Source organism: Mustela erminea, chromosome 1 (genome assembly GCF_009829155.1).
Source record: "Mustela erminea isolate mMusErm1 chromosome 1, mMusErm1.Pri, whole genome shotgun sequence".
Classification (NCBI taxonomy): domain Eukaryota; kingdom Metazoa; phylum Chordata; class Mammalia; order Carnivora; family Mustelidae; genus Mustela; species Mustela erminea.
Genome location: NC_045614.1, coordinates 68,212,038 through 68,235,488, shown reverse-complemented (window position 1 = coordinate 68,235,488; position 23,451 = coordinate 68,212,038). Strand labels below are relative to the sequence as shown.

Sequence of the window (23,451 nt, the reverse complement as noted above, 5' to 3'; positions counted from 1 at the left end):
GAGACTATCTGAATCATAATCTCTAGGGTGGGGCCCTCACAAGATTTGCTTGGTTTTAAATCTACTGTAGGTGAAACTTAAAGATGGGAAGGAGAGAACCACCAATTTAGATCCTACCATATCACAGTAGAATAAATTTCAAAGTAGTGTCAACATATATTTCACTTGATCTTAATCTTAAAACACAGTGAGAACAATAAGCACCAGAGGCTTATGCAGTAGGGAAATGCAGTAGGGAAAACATGAAAAGCACGTAAGTCATTTTTACCTCATTTTCTCTCACTAAAAAAAATCAATGGTTGAGTTAGCCTAAAAAACCCATTTGTATGGTACCTATAGATTACACTACCCATAACATTTCATGCTCAAGAATCTTCAAGACAAGTATTAAATCCAATAATGGCTTATTTATAAAACTGAAAAGATTTTACTCAGCACAGAACTTTTGTTGTTTCCTAAATACATAACTAAACAAATTCACACTATAAAGCCAGTATATCGTGGATACAGAGCTAATACCATAAAGTGCTTTTATTTACACAGGGTTCAGGTCAGATCAATTTTTAATTGTGATGTCTGAAGTAACTGTCACTTCTCATAGGCATGTGAAACTTCAGAAAGTTTAGCATTTTTTTCTTTTGGTTTTATATGACAAGGATGATGTCACACTCTGTAAAGGTATCTTACAGAGTCTGTGACCATGCACTGGGCAGCTAGATTGTGAGGTGTGGGCCACATTTCTATGGATACGGTTTTCAGTTCTGTACAACTGAACAACACAGTCATTTGCCTAGGCCCAGGCTGCAGGTCATCTCAGACACGTACCATGCAGGCAGGTTTTATGTAGATCTTTTTAAATAAAAGAAACAAGATACTACTTCCCTATGCACACACACACACACACACACACACACACACAAGCACAAATCATCCCTTAAAAAATGTATAATCCCAAACTCCACACTTGGGCCTAAAACTCTGTGACACAAGCCAACATCTTCTAATCTGGAATCCATTAGGGCCCACAGTCCAAATGGACTGTGTAAGAGTAATACAAACTGTGTAAGAGTAATGCAAAATTTAACCAGAATCTGACTTGGAGAAGAGAAGGTTCAAGTCGGAAAACACAGTAACACTGCTAAGACATCTATCTCTAATAAATGGGAGGGAAATGAAACTGTACACACTCAGATTGGGGGTGGGGGACTATAAAAGCAGGCACATTACAGTTTTTCTGGAAGAAATCAGAAATAAAAGCAAGAACTTTTCTATTAATAACAAACTATAATAGCAGATTTAGATAAACCAAAGAGAAAACGACTGATTTATGTCCTTTTGGACTATTCAAAGTTCTATCAAAAAGGTATTACAACTTGGGCTGTACAATCTGTATAGAAATGAGTAATCCTTTTAAAAGTTTTCAAAGAGAAAATAATTAAACATATTACTACAATCACAGTTCTGGTGGTTGCCCATTTCCTAAATTCTCTAAGAGACTCTTCTGTAGGAAGGAATATGCTGAGATATTTCTGCTGAGATATTTCTTCACAGTGCTAAAGCAGAGCAAGGAACAGACTGCCTTAATTACATTCAATGTGGTTTCTAGTTAAACCACAATTCTTGACTTGAATATGCCAAGATTTCCAAAAGCTGGCATATTATACAAACCATAAGTCACACATAAATTAATAGTCAAGAATGTCTCAATTTATGTTTCACTAATCTAATTTTTCACAAGATAATGCTTTTCCGGTACACCAGCTAGTCACCTCCCCCCGCCAGCTAGTCACTCTTAAATTCACAGTGGAGGGTGCCTGGGTGGCTCGGTGGGTTAGGCCTCTGCCTTCAACAGGTCATGATCTCAGGGTCCTGGGATCTAGTCCCACATTGAGCTCTCTGCTCAGCAGGGAGCCTGCTTCCCCCCTCTCTCTGCTGGCCTCTCTGCCTACTTGTGATCTCTCTGTGTGTGTCAAATAAATAAATAAAATCTTTTTTAAAAAAAAAGAAAAAAAATATATTCACAATGGATTTTGCCATGTTCTTCACATGCAGGAAGTTAGGTGAAAGAAAGGAATAATTAAAGATGCTCAAGAACAAAATTTTAAGATTTATCTACATTCTTCATCAGATCTTAAAGCATTACTGAACCAGAAAAAAAGTATTAAGAAATAAAAGCAAATTATAAATCTATAACTAAAAGGAAAGTAAAAGCAAACTACATATAGTTCGTTTGTAGGGCAAAGGGAATGATATGGATATCAATTAGCACTGAATATTAAAGTAAGACACTAATACATCCTAAAACAAAACAATAAAATAGAATCCATGGCAACAAAGCACAGTTTCATATTGAAAAAACGTATACTCTATCATGTAAAATAAATCACAAAACTTTATATACTTCACACAGCTTGAAAATAACATATAAAGTAAAAATTGATTGAAATATAAAATCCAGATTAGAGTAAGAAACTAGCATAATTCTCTCAGAAAATAAAATCAGAATAAAAACATGACACAAAGGAACAAAATACATAATTAACAACCTTAATTATGCATAAAAATTTGTATATGCTAAAAATATGAATATTTTAATCATACATGGAATAATCACCAAAAATCACTGTATAATAAGCCACACAGAAAATCTAAAAATACTTCCCAAAGCAAAAACCAATCAGGTTGCAGTGTACATTACTAAATGCAACGTACTAAAATTACAAGTAAAAAACCAAATACGTAAAGGAAAAATAAATCTATCCAATTTGAATTTAAAAAAAGGATTTTGGGTTAAACAGAAACAAAACAGTAAAGATAAACTTGAGCAATGACAGCAGAGTGAAATCCCCAGGATGTGACCAGAGATTGCAGGAGAGAACCACACCCAGCCTTAAATGTGAGAAATTAGGACAATAAAGAAAAAAAGCTTTCAATTCAATAAAAAAGAAAGGAAAAAAGGAAAGAAAAGGCAACCTAAAAGATCCTGGAAAAATTTAGTTAACAGTGAAAAAAAAGGTAATACCAAAGAAAACAGAAGTTTAGCTGATACATAAAATCAAAATCTAACTCTGAAAATAACAGATGATTCCCTAAACCAAGTGTCAATGTTAAGGACCAGTGCACTCTAAAACACTTACAAAACTGAATCAAAGTTGTTTAATTCAGCAACATATGGTATTTTAATAAAAGGACAGATTTTAATCTCTGTACTAATTCTACTATATATTTGTGAAAAATCACTGACTGACTCTGGCACAATAAACTAGACTATATTAGCAGAAAGGTAACTGTCCATTTGTTTTTTAAAGCAATTCTATATTTATCTCAATCACACAATTACACAAAATTAAAGTAAATTCAAATAAGAAAAGTTACTCATGCACTCCACCTAATACATACTTCACCAACCATTTATCAGACTGGTAAGCATCCTCCCAGACACTTTTCTTTTCCTTTTTAAAAACTTTAAAGTTTTATTAGGCAATACTTAAGGAAAAAATAAAAAGAGAGAGAGAGAGAGAACATTATAGTGAGTACCTAGGTACTCACCACCCAAGTCAGGAAGTACATACCACCAACACAGCTGAAACACTCTAGGCATGCCTGCCCTTTAGAAGTAACTATCTTAACCTCATGCATTCATCAGTACCTTACTACATGTGCAAGCAACCCTCCAACAATATAACACTGCTTTGTCTGTTTAAAATTTTATATAAATGTTATAATACTGTAAGTACTATCACTGATTTGATCTTCTTAAATAGTACGTTTGTGAACACTAGCCACAACGACATACATAGTTCATTTATTTTTACCAATTCCATCATATGAATATGAAATGATGTATTCCCCTACTAATGAATACACAATAATGCTATCAAACAATCTTTAAAAATCTGTGTACAAGAGTGAAAGCAAGTCTAGGGTGTGTATACAGGAAGAGAACTGCTGGGTTTCAGGATTGAGTATATCTTTAACTTTAGTACACACTGACAAACTAAACTGTCTTCTACATACTAAAAGAGTCCCCAATGACCCATAGTCTATGCTTAGATTTGTCTGACTTTAGTTTTTCCTAATGCGAAATGTATGAAACAGTATCTGATCATGATTTTATCTTCCCTGATCATTAGTGAGGTTAAACATCATTTTCATGTTTGGACATTTATGTCTCCTCTTCTGTTAATTCTTGGCTTCATTTTCTGATTAGCCTGCTCCTCGGGTCAAAAATCTCTGACTCAAATATTCTAATGAAAAGTTTCGGAGAAACCTTGTTATCTGTAATGGGCAATAACCCTTTCTTTTCCAGAACAGAGTCTAACATGAAACGCACTGTCTTGGTGTAGAGAATATTCAGTATAAAAATCAGCACTCTTCAATGCGTTCTTCAGTGTGTGTCTTTCATACTCTGTAACGTGCATTTCAAATGACTCCTATCTATGAAGTATGATATTATATACATGTAGTATTAGGGCATACGGTTTCAAAATTAAACTAAAAACTGTAAAAGCTGACCACATATTCAACTTAGCAAATCCTTAAAAATTATAAACAAATTCTCCTATGACCTTCAAAACAGATACGATCCAAGGGACAAAACTGAAAAGCTGAAAAGCAATAAATACTTCTACCCCAACTAGATAACTCATCACAAGAGAGAACACAATAATGTGCTGGAGTGGAAAGAGGGTAGCTGGGAATGCCCAGGGCTACCACGATTCTGGATGTCTGTATGTCAATTACCTGTCCTATAAAATGAGGCAGACAATAACAGCCCCACAGGTCTCCGTGGATGGTAAACATGATAACACAGGATGCGATACCTCTATCTGATCCAATTTATTCCATGGATGAGGAAATAAAGCAGAGAGATCAATTGCACTTTTCAAGGTCACAACTAATAAATGATTCCCATGTCCAAATTCTTCATAATGTATTTTAATATTCATAGTACCTTTCCAATATACATCTTAATGACTGTTAAAGGATATACACAGAAAGAAGCTGACCAGGGGCACTACAGACTCTAAGAAGACTCTAAGAAGATAGGAAACATACTCAGACCTGCAAAAGAATTACAATGAGTAGATGATGGTTACCTTAAATGATAACTTACTCATTTTTCTTTATGCTGAAATATACTTTAAACATTTGCCATCTCAAGGGTAAAACAAACTGACTGTGAGCTTTAGGGATATATGGCATTCAAGAAACCAAATCTGTTAATTAAGACACATTTAAGAGGGGCACCTGGGTGGCTCAGTGAGTTAAAGCCTCTGCCTTCAACTCGGGTCATGATCCCAGGGTCCTGGGATTGAGCCCCACATCGAGCCCCACATCGGGCTCTCTGCTCAGCAGGGAGCCTGCTTCCCCCTGCTCTCTCTGCCTACTTGTGATCTCTGTCAAATAAATAAATAAAATCTTAAAAAAAAAAAAAAAGACACATTTAAGAAAGTCCCTTAAGAAATTGTTTTCAGATAAACAACCACCAATTTGACCAACTACATTCTAGCTGGTGGAATTCAAGTGGGCAAATACTGGAAGGAGGTTACCTACCTACTGCGGGTGCATCATACTCATCACCAAGCAGAATTTCTGGAGCAGAATATGCAAGAGATCCACAGCTTGTAGTGAGCTTCTTCCCTGGTTGAAATTTGTTGCTGAAACCAAAGTCTGTCAACTTTACAAGACCTTGTTTTTCAAAGAAGACCACATTCTCTGGTTTTAAGTCTCTGTGAACCACATGGAGTTTATGGCAATAAGATATGGCATGAACAATCTGAGCAAAGTACTTCTTAGCCAAATCTTCATTAAGTCCCTCTTCGTGTTTCATTATATAATCAAACATATCTCCTCCATCCCCAAGTTCTAGAATAAGATATAGTTTGGTCTGGGTGTCAATAACTTCATAAAGGCGTACGATGTTGGGATGCTGCACTAGTTTCATGCATCTCACTTCTTGGAAAAGATGACCAGTGGCTAAAGTGTCCAATTTTGTCTTGTCAATAACTTTTACTGCTACTTTTTCACCTGTAAAGACATGCCTGGCAAGTTTAACCACTGCAAAATGACCTCGACCCAAGGTTTTATCCAGATCATATAATCCAGCAATCTTTCCATCATACCCTCGCTTGAATCCTGCCATGCTGGTCCAACAGAAGGAAAAATATCTAGACTGTTTGAAACGGATCTTCTCATATAAGAATATCTGGTGAAAATAAGGAATTCATTTTCAGTGTCGCCATGGACATCTACAAAAGAAGAGGAGAAACAAAATTAAGTTTTTTCTCTTAGAGCTCTTTTTCTCTTAGAGCTCTCTTTCTTTTTAAGTTTCAAGAGAAGCCTGAAGTAAACAGAGACAAAAAATGAGTAAGGGCCATCTATACAATCTATATATTTTGGGTTTATGTTACAAAGGCTGAGAATTTAAATGCCATATTAAAATTTGCAAACTGAAAGAAGTTAGTTGAAATAAGTTTTTGGTGGGGCGCCTGGGTGGCTCAGTGGTTTGGGCTGCTGCCTTCGGCTCGGGTCATGATCTCAGGGTCCTGGGATCGAGCCCCGCATCGGGCTCCCTGCTCCGCGGGAAGCCTGCTTCCCTCTCTCTCTCTCTTTCTCTCTCTGCCTGCCTCTCTGCCTACTTGTGATCTCTGTCTGTCAAATAAATAAATAAAATCTTAAAAAAAAAAAAAAAAGAAAGAAATAAGTTTTTGGTGATGTCAAAAATAAGAAAACTAGCAAGTTTGATAAACTAAGTTTAAAAAAAAATCTTACGAAAGTAATTTCATTCAGTGTCTTAAAAAACAAGGCAAGAACTGACAAAAAGGGAAAACAGAATAAACATTTGGACAGAAACTCGGCAACTTTTTCCTGTTATTCCAAAGCTAGCACTATTTCCTGTAAACATAGACAGATCTCTTTAGTGAGGCCTCCTCTAACCCTCCCAGCTGGAATGACCTTCCCTACTCCGTATCTCCAACAGCAGCTCGGGACCCTGTGTGGTCTTATTCCATGGGTTTTTGTATACGCCATCCCCATCCTAAGACTGCGAAGTTCTGAGGACTCTAAGGTTCTTTTTTTTTTTTTTTTTCCCCTTCTACCCTCCCCTGAACAGTCTTTAATATACAACAGGTAATCAACAGTTTATTAAATTCTGAAATTCAATTTCTTTTCAAATTGTTTGCTCTCCTTGTCACACTAGTGCCTAGAACAACATGTTGACATACAGTAGATGCTTAATATATGTTTGCTGACTGATTGGTACTCACTCTTTGTACTTACTTACTTTGTACTGGTAAGTACAAAGATAAGAAATAGCCTACTTATCTTTATTAGCTTATCTTTATTAGTTTTCCAACTCTCAAACATAACCCACCAAGACCTGATATTTCAAAAATGAACAAGCATGCATTCATAAACCATCTTAAAGACCATTCAGTTTTAAAGACCATATCTCACATGGCATTTAAAATTCTAAACCTTTAAAAACTCTAAATACAGAAACAGGCTCTTATAAAATTATACAAATTAAGATATCACCTTAAATCTCACATATCCAACTCCCATTACTATTCTTCCTGACCAAAATTTAATAGACAGGCATCTCCCAAGACTAGCTCTGTCCTGTGAGTACATAGTCCTCCTGTGAAACCTTTTGCATGTTTCCAGTAGAAACAGAATAGTAGTTACATTTATCTATTCCTGCTTAGATGAAAATACCCCAAAAAAGTAAACTGTACATAAAATGAGGTGTTTTTTTATTTTAAAGCTCTAGCATTACACTTCTTTAAATCTCATTTTTGCTTAAAAGAAGAAAAGCTAACATTTATTAATAGCCTACTATACATATTTGTGCAAAATGAATCAAAATGCTACAACTAACCTTTAAACTGAATTATTTCAAAGCCCATCTTCCTTATAAACATTTAACTACTCTAAATGATGTTATATTAGGATAATATCTGGAGAGTTAAAGTACAAACTCCAAAAGAGGAATAAAGTCATTCTCACATGCAAATTGAAATTATCGGAAACACGTATCTGAGATCACCTGAAAATGTATATATACAGAGAGAGAGAAAAAGAGAGCTAAAAAAGCCAATGTTAGTATGTTTAATGCTTTTTTTATATTTTAGCAATTACTGTAAATATAAATATTAACTACCATTCACTAAGTACAATATGTCACTCAAATACCAAATGCATTATGTCATCCTCATTTAAAACTTACAACTGCCCTAAGAGATAGGGATTACTAGCCCCATTTTGAGTCATAGAAATGGTAACTCACTTGGCATTGGCTACCAGGCCAGTGTGTAAAAGAGCTAGGATTTGAACTCAGGGCTACCTGACCTCAAAGTCTCTGCTTTTAACTATACTACACTGTTTCTACAAACTTATTTCAAAACCAAACTAAATTAATCCTGTTTCTATAAAGATTTTTAAAATAAGAAGCCAGTACTATGTACAGGTGTTGGAGAAAAAGCAAATTTCTTCCATACTGTATATTACCTCATCATCCGAGCTATTTATTTTAATGATGAGATTAACAGGAAAATCTGAGTGAAAAGATCTTGCTTTAATAGGACAGCAGTTCTCCAAAAGAAAAGTTTAATTCAGGCATATTTAATTTTCAAAAATAGAAACTCTAAGCTAACTCGAGGGCAGAAAACTATCTTTAAATCTCTAATTTTGATTAATTATAAGGGCAGTAATTATCCTTAAAATTCTATCTGAGTGTATGTTTCTATTGTACAAGCTTGTAAATGCAACTTAAGTTTTCAAAACAATTTCAGGTCGCCTCCAGGTTATACATTATTTGTTTTTTCATCTATCACTTTAGTTTAAATATATTATTATAAAGTGGCATATAAATCAGATTTTAGGAATAAATCTGAATTTAATTATATTTTAATTAAATTAATTAGGTTTTCCCAGTTTTAATTTTGCCTTATTTCAAAAGTGACAAATGTGTATACAGATGAGGAAAGACAGTCTTTTGTTAGAGTCTCCGACACTCAGAAATGATTACAACTAAAATTCTGAGGTTTCTCTTCCCAGAACTGTGCCAGCAAAAGGGTACAATGAAAACAGTTTTTAATCTACTAAAGAGTTCATGGGAAAAAAATCTAAAAAGGTCTCTTGAAAATGAGACTACTCTGGAATGAAATAGTGATCACTTCCAGTATTAAGAAACTCTTTCTACTTTGTTTTGTATACATATCCCTTTCCATGTTCTATGAAACTATAATTATATACCTAAAAACAGGATGTTATGATTCTCTGAAGGTTGGAAAGAAAAATATCTTTGTTACTGAACATCTTCTTTAAGTACCAGCCCACTGTGCAACCCCACCATCGAGTGCATTTTGTGTTGGCACAGGAATAACTAAATTGTCTTTGATCTCTGAGGACCTTCTAGTGCCACAAGTCACTCTGAACATCAATGCCGAACATGCATATGTGGCTTGTAGCAAGCGCAGGTAGACTCTGTGATGGCTCCAGCACATACCCTGCAAACCGCACACTGAATAATCCTTGTTACCACTGTCTTTTGTTAGTTGCTTCTTTTTCCTAAAAGAAAACACAGAAGGAGATTTTAGTTTAGTTCTATTTAACTTTGCTTAAAGTCAAAATATACATCTTAAAGGTCGATCCAGACAAACATATAAAAAGGGCAAGTTTGTTTTTAGTGACCCTGTCTCCTCTCCCACCATCTCTCTCCCCTCTGTGAATTATAACCCATTCAAAGAATCTTGAGTGAACAGGAAGTTAACAGTGAACAGATACACAAAGATAGTTCCAGGTAGCCTGATGAGACAGATTGTTCCACTAGAAGGAGGAGGAAATAATAATCACAAACAACAGACGATTTGCCATTTTCTGAATGTTTCCTGGGTAAAACAGGCACCAAATCCACATTTCATGGATCATCACTAAAAGCCTGCAAGCTAGGCACAATGAGGCTTGACTTGCCCAATCAGCAGCAGCGGGCAGGCCCAATCCTGTCCAGCCTAGTTTCCAAGCCCAGCTTGCCTGCAAGAAACCTTGACAGTTCTTGCTACACTCACTCCCACAGTGAGGAAGGGCAACCTTTACAACATATATCTTCTAGCAAGCCAGCAGAAATCAATTACAATGCCAGCATCTGAGAACACACGAAACACCTTCACACCAGAGGCTTTCCGTTCAACAGTAAAGAAGAACTATCACTATGAACAGAGAATGTGAACAGATCACATCTAAGTCTGTGGCACGGTGAAGAGTACTTGGCTGAGGTGCCCTTACAGTCCTTTCCACAACACTGAAATATCCCACAAATACTGAAAGGCCCAAACATTCACACTAGGCCAAGGCAATTTACACAACACATTAAAGGTGAGCATCCAGGTAATCATTACGCTCACAGAGGGCCAGCAAGGTCATGCGCACAGGGTCACCTCTAGAGACCTAAGAACACTAGAATGATACCTGCTCCTTCAGCTCGAAGGGATGTGGTGGCTCCTGACATTACCCTTGCTTGCTTTCCACCATCCAGTCTCTAGGCAAGGCAGGCAGTGTGGCTGAGCACTGGTTCTGAGAGCCAGTGACTGGATCTGAATCCCACCTCACCTATTACTAGCCACAGGACCTGAGCAAGACCTGACCTCTCGATGATCAGCTTCCTCATGAAAAAATGTTAATAGTAAGAGTACAGCTTCATAGGTTAGAGTGAGAATTAATTAAATAAGTTAGTAAAGGAAGAGTATTCAGAGTGAAGCTTGACACAGAGTACATAGGAAACACTAGCTATTTTACCACCACCATCATTGTTAAAACAATGGTACTCTCCCTCATCTAAGTAGAAATTCTTCTACCCTACTTCAAGAGAATGAATTCACTGAGCTGCTTTAGTACATTACTAAAATGTACTAAACTGAAAATGACTGATGTACGACCATAATATAAAGAAAATAGTAACTCTAGTTGGGTATCAAAGTCTGATTATTTTTCAATAAAACATCACACAAAACCCAAGTATTTGTTTTCAAAATGGTATCAAGATGACTTTCTTTCAAATCTACCTTTTCAAAAAGAATTAAACGCTCCTTTACATTTTTTCCCCCAAAAGTAATATATTCTTACAGAAAATCTGGAAAATGCAGACTAGGAAGTAGAAAGAATAAAAAGGCATCCATCGTCCTACCCCTGAAAATAAGCACTACCAATATTTTGGTGATCTTTCTGCAAATACTTATATATAGCTTCTTCTTTATTTTGTCTTACAAAGGTGTGATCATTCTATACATAACTTTATATCTTGTAGCCTGCTTTTTCCACTTGACGTATCACTTTTCTTTGTTTTAGTATTTTGCTTCTATTATGAAATTATGAAAGAAATACCTGTACAATACAGGAAAATATACAATTAGAACATATAAACTGGCAAAAATAATTTTTTTATACAGATCATCCATTATTCTACTCTCTGTGACAATCTCTATTAACAGTTTGATACCCACTTTCCTTCCCAATTATTTTGTACATATAATATATACCCAGACACAAATTTTTTTTAATAAAATGGAATATAAAGAGACACAGACACAGAGAGAAGGAGAAAAGTTTACAACCATTTAAAAAGTATTTCTCTCTACAAAACAAGTTGATACAATTTACCTCAGAAAATTCGGAAAGTGCAGAAAAGCACAACACGGGGTGGGGGGGAAATCACCTGTAATTTCACCTAAGATGATTTCTCTTTAACTATTAGTATATATCCTTTATACCTATGTTTCTTTACAAAGCTAAGATAATATATATGAAGTTTGAGACTACCTTCTCCTCTACATAATGAACATTTTCTCAAACACGGAGTTCTTGTAAATCAGTATTTTTAATGACTACATAACAAAGACGCCATCTTTTAAAACAGCAAAACCTAAAAAACTAAATTAGACTATTCTAAAGCAATCTTATTTAGCATATGTTCACACATGCATGTAACTGGGCTGGGCCTAAATGAAACAGGCCAACTAGTCAAAAGTGTTTATAATATGGAAATTCATGTTTGAGAAATAACCACCAGTATATGTTGCAAGAATATACGGATGTTCTCCCAACTAAAGAGAGAAGCAAATTGAAGTGTGCGGGTGTGGCTGGAGAAGAGGAAGGAAGTGTGGGTGGCCCTACACACATATTGCAAGCTGCTGAACACAGTTGTAGAACCAGCCTCTGTTAAATCTACTGTCAATTTGGAATTCACCCTGTTATTCTTGTCAAAAATCACTTTTAGATTTTCATAGACAACATCACTACTGTAGTGTGGTCTGTATATCAAGCAAATGTCTCCTACCCACACCTCTAGGGGAGGACAAAACAGCACACTGAACAAAGGTTGCTCTGCGCGGCCAATCCATGGCATGAGAAAGTAGAGGAGTGGAACAAAAAGGACAATGTGCTTCTCTACATTTTATTTAGGATATTATAAATTTCCTAAAATCAGACCACCAATATTTAAATATGCAAAAATCTCCCCCCAAACTAAGTACTGAAAAAAAAAATCTGTGCCAAAGCTCTTCCTCTAATACAGATAACTGAAGAGGAGTTTTTGCAAAGCCACACTAAAATTGCCATTTAAGCTTCTTACATATGGAAATTATCTGGTATCTTTTACAAACACCAAAAATGAAAACTGTAATTTTTACTCATGGAAAATACTAAACTGCATGTTTATAGAAAAACTAATGGAAGTAGAAGAACACTCACCCAATGATTACTACCACCCCAATCTTACCGCTAGAATTTCAACAATACCCATAGGCTGAAAGGAAGACAGTAGACTAAATCCTCTGAGAATATCAACAACCGCCTGGTCAAGCAAAATAAACACAATCCTACATGCAGTTGCCACTGCTCTTCCCGCTATCCAAAATAAACAATATTCCACATTTCTAGAATAGCACTCCTCCCCCTGGTAGTTACCAACATAAGCTATAAATCAAAGATAAAGAAACCACAAATAGGTCAAGAGGTCCTAAGTTACGGAAGGATCAAAAGCTTTTCACTGGATTGGCTGAATATTACCACGTGGTTATCAATGTAGAATTATGTGGTTATAAGGCTACACTCAATGAATGGACTCAAGATAGGAACTACAAATTAAAAGGTTTAATCAATTAATTAATTAATTAGATTTTTATCTATCCATTTGACAGGGAGACACACAGCAAGAGAGGGAATACAAGCAGGGAGAGTGAGAGAGGGAGAAGCAGGCTCCCCGCTAAGCAGGGAGCCCAATTCGATTCGGGGCTTGATCCCAGGACTCTGGGATCATGATTAGAGCCGAAGGGGGACACCCAACCAACCGAACCACCGAGGTGCCCCAAAGGTTAAATTATTTATTATGAGAAATGTCCAAAGAGGTAAAATTGTACCTCCAAATGTCTAGGAAAGTATTTTCCAAGGGAAGATAACTGCCTTCTAAAGTATGTTCTATTAAGTTTTCTTCTAAGCAGTCAATTTTAATGGACTGGGGGCAACTGAGGTGACCAGGAATGGCAGGCTGAAAGGACTGCTCTGCTCTCCAGGAAGCGACTGGGTCACCAGTGCAGACTGATCTCATGAAACGTCAGTTTATGTAATCTTTATTTTCTCTAAGTGAAACAAGCAATGGTCCGGGATATATCACAGAATTTTAATGTATCCAGGAGTCAGGCAATTTATTAACTGATGTAGAGTAGTACTAATTATTTGTAAAGCAAAAGGGGTTAACATCCAAGACACAAAACCCAGGCCAGCAGTGCAGACAGATATTAAGTTCGAATTCCTAAACAGAATCTGCCTCCTGTTAAAATGATGAAAAATGCTAAGTGTGTCACCATTTCTGGTGACAGCCCTGATACAAAGTGCTCGCATAACAAACAAATAATGACTGAAGCAAAAGCTGGTATGTAGAAGTTACTCCAAAATAAATAAGGCTAACCCACAATTACTCCTTTTTGCCAGGAAGACAATATAAGTTGGAAGCTTGGAGAATTCAAAAACTTAATAATCTAAATCTTCCAAACTTTTATTAAAGCTATCAAGACTCATTTTCACTTTCTGTCATCTTTTTCTTTCCCTGCTCATATTGTGATGAAGATGGTCGTTAAAAAATGGTTAAAAAAGAATACTGGAGGGGCGCCTGGGTGGCTCAGTGGGTTAAGTCTCTGCCCTCTGGGGGGTCCTGGGATCGAGCCCCACATTGGGCTCTCTGCTCAGCAGGGAGCCTGCTTCCCTTCCTTTCTCTCTGCCTGCCTCCTGGCCTACTTGTGATCTCTCTCTCTGTGAACAAAAATACTGGTACCTAACATTACACTGACTTTGACTTCAAAGACTAAACCATTTAAGATTCTCTTACACTGTTAGGACTGTAAATTATTTCACATGCCTCACACCTCATGCAAGGATTAACTGGAAATGTGTAATATCTCTAAATGCAAAACGTGAAACTAGAAAACTTGCAGAAGAAAAAGATGCAAGTATGTTGTGGTCTTAAGCTAGGTAAAAATTTCTTGGACACAACAGTAAATTCATGATCCATAAGAAAAAAAGAGAGACTGCAAATTATTTTATTTCTGAAAATCTGATTTCTGAAATCTCTGAAAAGCAGTGTGGCAATACATATATCAAGAGCCTTAAAATAATTACTATCCTTGATTTAATAATCTCACTACTAGATTATGTCTTAAAGAAATATTTTTATAGTCAACGATGTTCAATGATATTTATACATTCAAAAAATCAGAAATAATCTAAAGATCTGCATAAGAAAACAATTAAATCATAGTACACCTAACATTAACACTATGCAGTCCTATTTTGAGGCTATTTAATCTCAAGGGGGAATTCTCACAATAAAATGTTAAGTTAAAAAAATTCATACACCAAATTTCATGGCATGATCTCAATTTTTTTTAAAAAAGCATATAATTTGTCTGCATATATATTTTAAAAATACCAAAATGTTAAGATTATACAATTTTTTTCTCTTTATGCTTTTCTGTTCTTTTCAAATTTTTGGCAATGAATGTGTGCTGCTTTTATAATCTAAAAAAGATAGTTTATTAAAATTTTGACTTTTTTGTATATGATTTTCGATTTACTTTTCCACTGAGATCTATGAAAAGACTAACGTCCCTAAAAATATATTGTCTAAAACCTACTTATTTCATCTTAATAAACAAGACATATTCAAGGAAATATTTTGCTTCCCGTGAGGGACAAGGTATGCAATTCTTTCAGACTGAGGAAGCAACAGGAACAGTCTATTTTCATTAGCAAATATTTGAGCCCTAATTGTGTAGAAAGCAACTGATTTATAACCTTACAATTAAGTTATCTACATATAAATAAATAACTATACAGGTTAACCTGGGTGATGTATGCCAAAGGAAGAGTAAAGGACACAAAGAAGGCAGGATCCCCAAGGGCCAGGCAGCCCATAGACCAGAGCTTACCCTTCAAGAGGGAGCAGTGGAATGCCATTCCTAAAAGTGGGAAAAACCAAGGCAGCAGAGCACACAGTTGGCTGGCTGGCCAACCTCCTCGGAAAGAAGAACATCAGCGTGGGTGAAGTTATGACTTGGGGTAGACATGAAATAAGTTAGTAAGGTTAAGGAGGCTGATCCTGAAAAATACCTACTGGCTTACCACCTAGGCAACTATGATGATCTCTTACTTTCTCAAAACTAATGAATGGAAAACGTGTCATACTCATTTCACCACTTATCTATCTTTGAATTATATTTAAGTTTAATTAACGTGTCTTTAAAGAGATAAAAATGCACAGAACCAGCTTCTAATCACATGGCTGATAAGAGGTCTAAACAGAAGAAGAAAACTCTTTGGGTAGTAACATGAGAACAACATAGAAATAATGTCATTAGAGAAGTTAAACCAATTTTAAAAGTTCACTGTCCACTTTAATGTTCCATAAAACACCAATTTTTGTTCTTAGATTAGAAAGCTCTCATTATACCCATACTACCTTCCTAAAACCCCACTACAAACCAAAATACATGTATATAGAAATGCATTCAGTCCGATTAAAAAAAAAAAAAACCACAATTGACTTTGTCTCACTTCAAATTTCAAAAATGTCTTTCATACCACAACAGTTCATTTTAGAATTCCAGTTTTATTTTATTTATTTATTTTTTTTTTTTAAAAGATTTTTTATTTATTTATTTGACAGAGAGAAATCACAAGTAGGCAGAGAGGCAGGCAGAGAGAGAGAGAGGAGGAAGCAGGCTCCCTGCTGAGCAGAGAGCCCGATGCGGGACTCGATCCCAGGACCCTGAGATCATGACCTGAGCCGAAGGCAGCGGCTTAACCACTGAGCCACCCAGGCGCCCTCCAGTTTTATTTTAATGCAGGTCTCAAAAAGGGTAAACAATGTAATAACTGGGAATCTATGTTGGTACTGAACTCTGTATTTGTTTCATCACTTATTTCACACAACCAGCAATATAATGAAAATATCATACCCATTTCACAGAAAAGAAAGCAGGGCCAAAGAGGATAAGGACTTCCTTTGCCCCAGTCCTATACCCAGCTAAGCACTGCCTGGGTTGGACTCCATGTCCTCTCCCCAACCCGAGTCCTGGACCCTCCACTTTTTCCTGCAACAATACAATGCCTCCCATTTACCTAGGCCTTTCTAGCTCCCAGGGAAACAACAGCACTAAAATAAATCAATTTGGACATTTCTTGTGTTCTTCCAATTCTGATATACTATGCTAGCTACCTAGCCCAGCAACCAATTAAATGGAGGAAATTCCCTAGCACCACTTAATAAACATTATTAAAAACAATTCCATTAAAGGTTTTGAAATTGCTTTTCAAGAAAGGAAGCAACAGGCAAATAACTATTCAAAAAACAGAAATTTACTGATCATGTAAAAATGGAATGGCACCTTAAAAATAACTTTGCCTTAGAATTTACATATAATTTTGTGATGGCAAGAACAGCTACAGCCAACACCAAGCAAATAATTCAGATAAATTTAGGAAGGTTCCATTTTCTGCTTAAAAACTGTATCCTGTCCCACAATGCAATTTTAATATACTCTGCAAATTACATTTTCTCCATTTGTTTCTGAAAAAGCATTTTCCTTCACAAGAGGATTAGAAAATACACATAAAATAGGAGCGTAAAGAACAAAATCAAGCTCTGAAACTGAGAATGTATGAATATTCTCATTCTAAATTTCTTCAGTAGTCCTCAAAATATTTTATGCCAATAAAAAAAAACCTGTTTCACCTGTAGAAAATAAGCTGAAACAGAAAGCTAACCCTTACTTTTAAATTCAATTGCTCTGCTTTTGTCCACTGCTAAACAAAAGGCTATAGAGTATTATGACTATTGTATAAAGAGATCCAGAGATACATATGTTCTAGCTTCATACTCTTGCCACGAATATATTTGTTAGTATCCTGTTGTAAGGCTGAAATGAACTTTATTATACCATAAGCATAAAACTTACATTATCTAAAATGTAACTTCTCTAATAAAGAAAAACCAACATGGATGAATGTTTATTAAATTTGGACGTTTTCCCCAACTATACAATATAAAGACATCCCCAGCTATGCAATATAAAGACAACATAATAGCCTAAGAGGTGTGTACACAGAGAGGGAGGGAACATCAGAGAGGAGAGAGCATCCTAAGATTCAGCATTTCAAACTACCACAAGGTCAAACTTTCTTATTAAAAAGAGGTGCACTTTACAATGATCAAAATTCATTTATTCAGCAACATGAGCAGCAGCATCATAGTGCAGTAGAAAGAGTACCCCAGAACCTGGAGCCCAGCAAGTTCCTCAACTTCTACAAACAGGCACATCTTAATCTATAAAACAAAGATAATCACCACCTTAGACAGTTATTATTAGGAAGACTAAGTGGGATAATATATATTAGCAAAATGCAAGGAGGCTCAAAGTCATCCACCATTTTCCCCCCAACTTTTCAGAACTGGCTTTCCTCCCAGGAGAGTCTGATATTTGAGAGGGGTTATATACTTAATTTCCCACCTTATTTTGATATCTCCTACAGGCCCATCAAGCTGCCCCTAAATACCTCTACTAGACATATTAGGAAGATCCCTGCCACAAGGTCTGTAAAATCTCTTACAGAGACAGATATAACAGAAGAGGTGTTCTTTCCTCAAAACCTACCTTGGGAAGTTCACAGGAGGCATCTCAGAGAAATGTATTTCCTTTTTTGAGCTAAGAAATGTAATTGGCAACAATGGGGAAGAGGCTTTTCAGAAAAGACACCTGACAGAGCTCAGTGTGCCTGGGACAATAATACATACATAGCATAGGAAATGAGATCAGACAGGTAGGCAGGGGCCAGATACCCAAAGGGCCCTGTATTCCAAGCAAATCAGCTTCGATTCCTTGGATCTGGCAAGCCCTTACCAGACGGCTTCAGGGCCCAGCTGAAAAGTCACCCTCTCAAGTGTGTCCTTCCCCTTCCCACACCCCTGTATACCAGCTCCTATGCACTCTCACAGCACGATTTCCTTCCCATCAGGGCCATTATCACAACTGCAGTTATATAATTACATGAGTAATAATCTGTGTCCCCACTCAACTAAATGATAACTTCAGTCTGTGTAAGCCCTATGTCCATTTTATTCCATTCTGTATCCCAAAGCCTGCTGAGTACAGCATCTACCCAAAATATACAGATACATATTATTAAATGAACAAATGAAAGCCGACACTAAGAAGGGGGCACCTGCGTGACTCAGTCAGTTAAGCTTCTGTCTTCAGGTCAGGTCATGATCCCAACATCCTGGGATGGCTCCCTGCTCAGTGGGGAGTCTGCTTCTCCCTCTTCATCTGCCTTCCCCCTCCCCCAACTCATGCTTGTGTGCTCTCTCTCAAATAAATAAAATCTTTAAAGAAGAGGAAAAAGCAGCAGCAGCCACCACTGCTGCCAAAGGAGAATTCTGAGCAGAGGAATGGCAATCAGAGATGACAGTTACACAAACCACTCCGGTAGCAAAGTGAAGACCAGTCTGGCAGGGCAAGACTAGAGCTGGGGGACAGGTAAAGAGACAACTGAAAATACCTCCAAGTAAATGATCACTTAATGACCTAAAAATGAAAGCAGCCAGTACGTGGGCAGTGATGAGGATTAATCAAGGAGACACGTTTGGAAAGTAGAATCTCAGAACTCAATGCACGGGGGCAAAGCAAAGAAGGAAATCCAGAATGATTCTAATGGTGCAAATGGTGCCATTCACTCAGACCAGAAATATACAGGACAGGAACAAACATTTCCTGGGCATCTACTACATGCCAGGATCAAGTGAAAGATTTGCCAAAATTCTATGATTGAAAAACAATTCAAATTTAGCCCAGCTATATTAAAATGGGGTATGTCTATTAATAGGCTGATAAAACCAATAAAATAAGTTTAAATTTTTGAAGTTTCTTCATCGAGACACCACATGAGGCATTATGCTCATCTGGGGATGTTGAAATCAAAGAAGTGGACTCTACCTTCAAGGAGCCAACACTCTTTTAAGTTTGAGAAAAATAACTGCACATTGACCAATGAGCAACTGAGGCCCAGTGGGGCTAGGATCTGACCATTATATGACCTGTACCCTACACATCTGGAGCACAGACTTCATAATCTACATTTCCAGGCCAATATGTAGTTGAGGGGGTATGTATGTAGGTACACCCAATCCTGCTTCGAGTCTAGCTTAAAACATCACAGCACATGGTCTGTGAATGCCTTTGAAGTAACTGCTGAACAGCTACAGAACAGCACTTTGGAGGGTATAATACAACAGGGAAGGAGAGAGAAAGAAGCCTGATTTGTTATGGAAGAGCCTACCTGAGCAGAAGCCAAATGCTGGAGGTGCCAAGGCAGAATCTCAGGAGGCTCTGGAAGCAGCAGAGAAATAAAAATTCAGGGAAGGTACAGCAGGAATCCTCTTTAGACAGGCTCCTCCCCTACAACCAGCAAGGAATGGTTTCTCATGGGATATAAGGCCTCAACCCAAAGCAGACTTCTAGAAAAACAGATGAGGAAACCATCCACCAGTGTGAATAATGTAGCTCCAGATCATCCACAGCTTCTCATGAGGCTATTAAGTCTGACAGCTTTTACACCAGCTCTCAGCAAACAAAAACAGAATACTGAAAAACTTCCCTCTCATCCCCCCAAGCTCCTGCCCCATTCCTTTTCCTTCCTTTTCATATTCTTTAAAAAAAAAAAAAAAGGAAAGAACTGCTGTACTCTCTTTACCTCCTCAATTCCCTTCCATCCACTTGGATCTAAGTTCCTTCTCCATCACGTAGCTCTGTCTTCTCATCCTCCCTGCGCCCTCTGAGAACTTTCCCTTTTTCTCTGCCTGGGAACTCTACTTGTACTTTAAGATGTGTTCAATGTCACCTCCTCTGTGAAGCATTCCCAAATCAGATTGTTCCTTGCCCCCATCTTTGTGCTTCCGCAGGGTTTTGCCTATGCTTCGCCACAGCATTTGCTGGATTCTACTGTTAATGTTTACTTCAGTGTCCCCAATAGCCTATAAGCTCTTCGAGGCAGTAACTGGTTTTTATTCATTTTTCTATTGCTACCCTTGAACCCAGAGCCCCGAAAATAGACACACAAAGGCGCCATGAATAAATGATCATAGGTTAAGTTTATTTTCAAAACTGCTAGAATCTACTCAAGTAACTTTTCTACTGAAGTTGCTCTAAGAATTTACCTGCACACTCATACACCTAGAAGTACCTAAATTATGAGTAATAGTTTTATTATAAAAGCATTTGGCTAAAAATTCCATCCTCTGGCTGTTAAGAAAACTGCACACGCAGTTAAAACACATCTTTAGAGTTCCTCATCTACGTTTTTAATTCCTAAAATTCTGGCCACGTGAAAAGTTCACTTGTGCCCTTTCCTTCCTGGGCAGTGTACTAAGTGAGCTCTTAGGTTCAGACAAGCTGCTACAGAGAAGACATCATGCCTTATTTATATCAGTGCTTAGAACCAGGGTTGCTCAATTATCTCCAAGAATAAATAACTTTTTTCCCATTTAGTTTCACTTTCTATATGACAGAAACACCCATAGTAAGGTTTAGATGAACAGTATTTCCTGTGACCAGTAAAAATATCATGAAAGCCCTTCAACTTTAATAAGGACATATAAAAGCCTGCATTTGAGGATTACGGGATTAAATCTGAACACAAAGTCCCAATTTATATTTCCGTTCTAGAAAAACAGAAATTAGGATAACTTCTGGGTTCTTGTATGCTTTAAATTAACTGATCTTACTGCAACGATGCTGAAAAATTTACTTTAAATAGTAAAATATTAATAGGGTGAGAGCCATTTCTATGCATAAAATAAAACAACAAAAACTGAGAATGCCTACTTAAAAAACAGAAAGGTGACACTCGAAGTTCCCTGCCTGGAAAACCCTGAAGATGTAAGAGAAGTTAGCACCAGGCACTTAATTTTTCAGCTACTACATTGCTTTAATATGTGGCCTTGGGAATGTCATGTAATTTCTCTCATTTCTTGTTCTGTAAAATGGGCATGCCATGTTTTCCTAAGAGGGACAATAAGCTAGTTGGATAAAAGAATCAACACTTTTTTTTTAAAGGAAACTTGTCTAATTAGTATGCTTAAATCACCACTTGTACAGTACATTCCTCCTCAGGAATCCAATTCCAAAAGAAATATTTAAGCAGACGCTGAAGACAGATTTCCTTAAGGGAATGATTTTATAAATTTGGAAAGCAATGTAACAAGATTATAAATTAACAAACTGATTACATAAACCTTGACAGCCCGTGGCTTTAAAAGTACACTGATATACATTCTGATAAATTAGGCTGATTTGAGACAGTGTCCCAACCCCATACGAGGAACCCCAACTGAGGCATCTGATGCTTGACAGGTATTTGGTGAAAATTCAGCAGGATACTCAACATTTGCAGTCCCATGTAAGCCATGCTTCACCTTAAAAACCGATAAAATATGAAACTCCTTAAATCAGCTTTACCACCCGCATCTAAGACTGAGAATGCACTCAATTTTTAAAAAGAGAAAAAAGTAACCTGACAGAGTGAAAGGTCCTATATCCTCAGACCTCTACAGATTTAAGAACCCTACGGTTAAATTCTCCCCAATTACTAAGCTTGAACCCAAGAAGCTACCGGATCGGATCCGATCTGATTGAACTATTAGGAATAGCACAGCTCCAGGATCCTCCCCCCGCCCCACTCCCCAGGATAAGACTGTCACTTTTCTAGATCCCAAGTCCAAGTGAAAGGCAGGAAGGTTTTTGCAAAATGGTCCAGAAAGCAATCAACAGGCGATGACTACGGAAAAGAACGGAGGTCTCCCGATCGGGGCGCGGGTGGGGGGGGGCTAGGGGGCGGGGGGAAATTCCAGCTCTCCCTCGGGAATGGCACTGCTCCTCCTCCCCTACTCCGATGCCCTTTCTCTACAGACAACAATATCCCTATTCTATTGTAAGGCTGCAGTTTTACCAAGGAACCCCCCCTTGCTGCGGCCAAATCTCCAGATTCGTTTGAAAAAGGAAACACATTCCGAGAACACACACCCCATGAGAGAACCTGGGCGCGGGGAGCGTGGCCCGACCTCGGGGGCCCCGCGGCGCCGCACTCGGCCCGCTCGGGGCGGGGCGCGGGGATGCGGGCACCTCCCGAGGTGCCGCAATCTGGCCGCGGCCGCAAGGGCAGGGCCTCCGGGAGCCCGCGGCCGGCCGCCGCAATGCCGGCTCCCGTCGGGCCGGCCGCCGCCCCGCCGCCAGGCCGCGCCACCGCCGCGCCGGCTCCGGCTGCCGCAGCCCGGGCTCCGCGTCCTCCCGGGCCCGCGCTGCGGCCGGCGCGGGGAGCGCAGAGCGCGCAACTTACTTTCCGCCTGCGGCGAGCTCCCCGGCCCGGACTCCCAGCCCGGCAACGGCGCAGGCTACCAGGCGGCGGAGGCCGGCCCGCACGGAGGTTCACGGTCGCTACGCCCAGCCGCGCTCCGCACTCGCTCCTACCTCAGCCGGCAGGCAGGCGTCCGTCCGCAGCGGCCGCGGCGCCGACGACTCCCTCCCGGCCGCCGAATCCCCGCACCCAGCGCTAATCATAATACCGAGCGGGCGGTCGGCCGCGGGGAGGGGGGGTGGGGCCGGGCTGCGCCTGCGCGGGACGCGCGTCACTGTGACGCAACGCCGGGGCGGGGCCGCGGGGAGGGCGGGGCCGACAGCACCTGCGGGCTCTGGACCGCGGGCGGCTAGAGGGCATCCTGACGGCGTCTCACCCCAGCGAATTTGGCTGTGGCCGGCGGTAGGAAGTAGGCGAGGCGCACGAGGAGAGGGGACGGTGAAAGAAGCAGCACCGGGGATAAGGGACAATGGCTTAAAAAAGTAGCGCGAGCTG

At 38.5% G+C, this 23,451-nt stretch overlaps 1 protein-coding gene across 4 annotated transcripts in view; it reads right to left on the bottom strand.

The window, feature by feature from the left end:
- SNRK (SNF related kinase) overlaps window positions 1-23,210 on the bottom strand; it is a 58,216-nt gene extending 35,006 nt beyond the window's left edge. Inside the window, exons 1-4 of one of the 4 annotated variants that reach the window (XM_032307102.1) lie at window positions 23,070-23,210; window positions 19,885-19,934; window positions 9,512-9,573; window positions 5,557-6,251 (exon numbers count right to left, since the gene is read on the bottom strand). In XM_032307102.1, the coding sequence (XP_032162993.1) occupies window positions 5,557-6,145 (589 nt within the window). In that variant the 5' untranslated portion in view covers window positions 6,146-6,251; window positions 9,512-9,573; window positions 19,885-19,934; window positions 23,070-23,210. The other 3 variants (XM_032307189.1, XM_032307022.1, XM_032307284.1) reach the window with 3 other exon arrangements.
- Window positions 23,211-23,451: the final 241 nt, after the last annotated feature.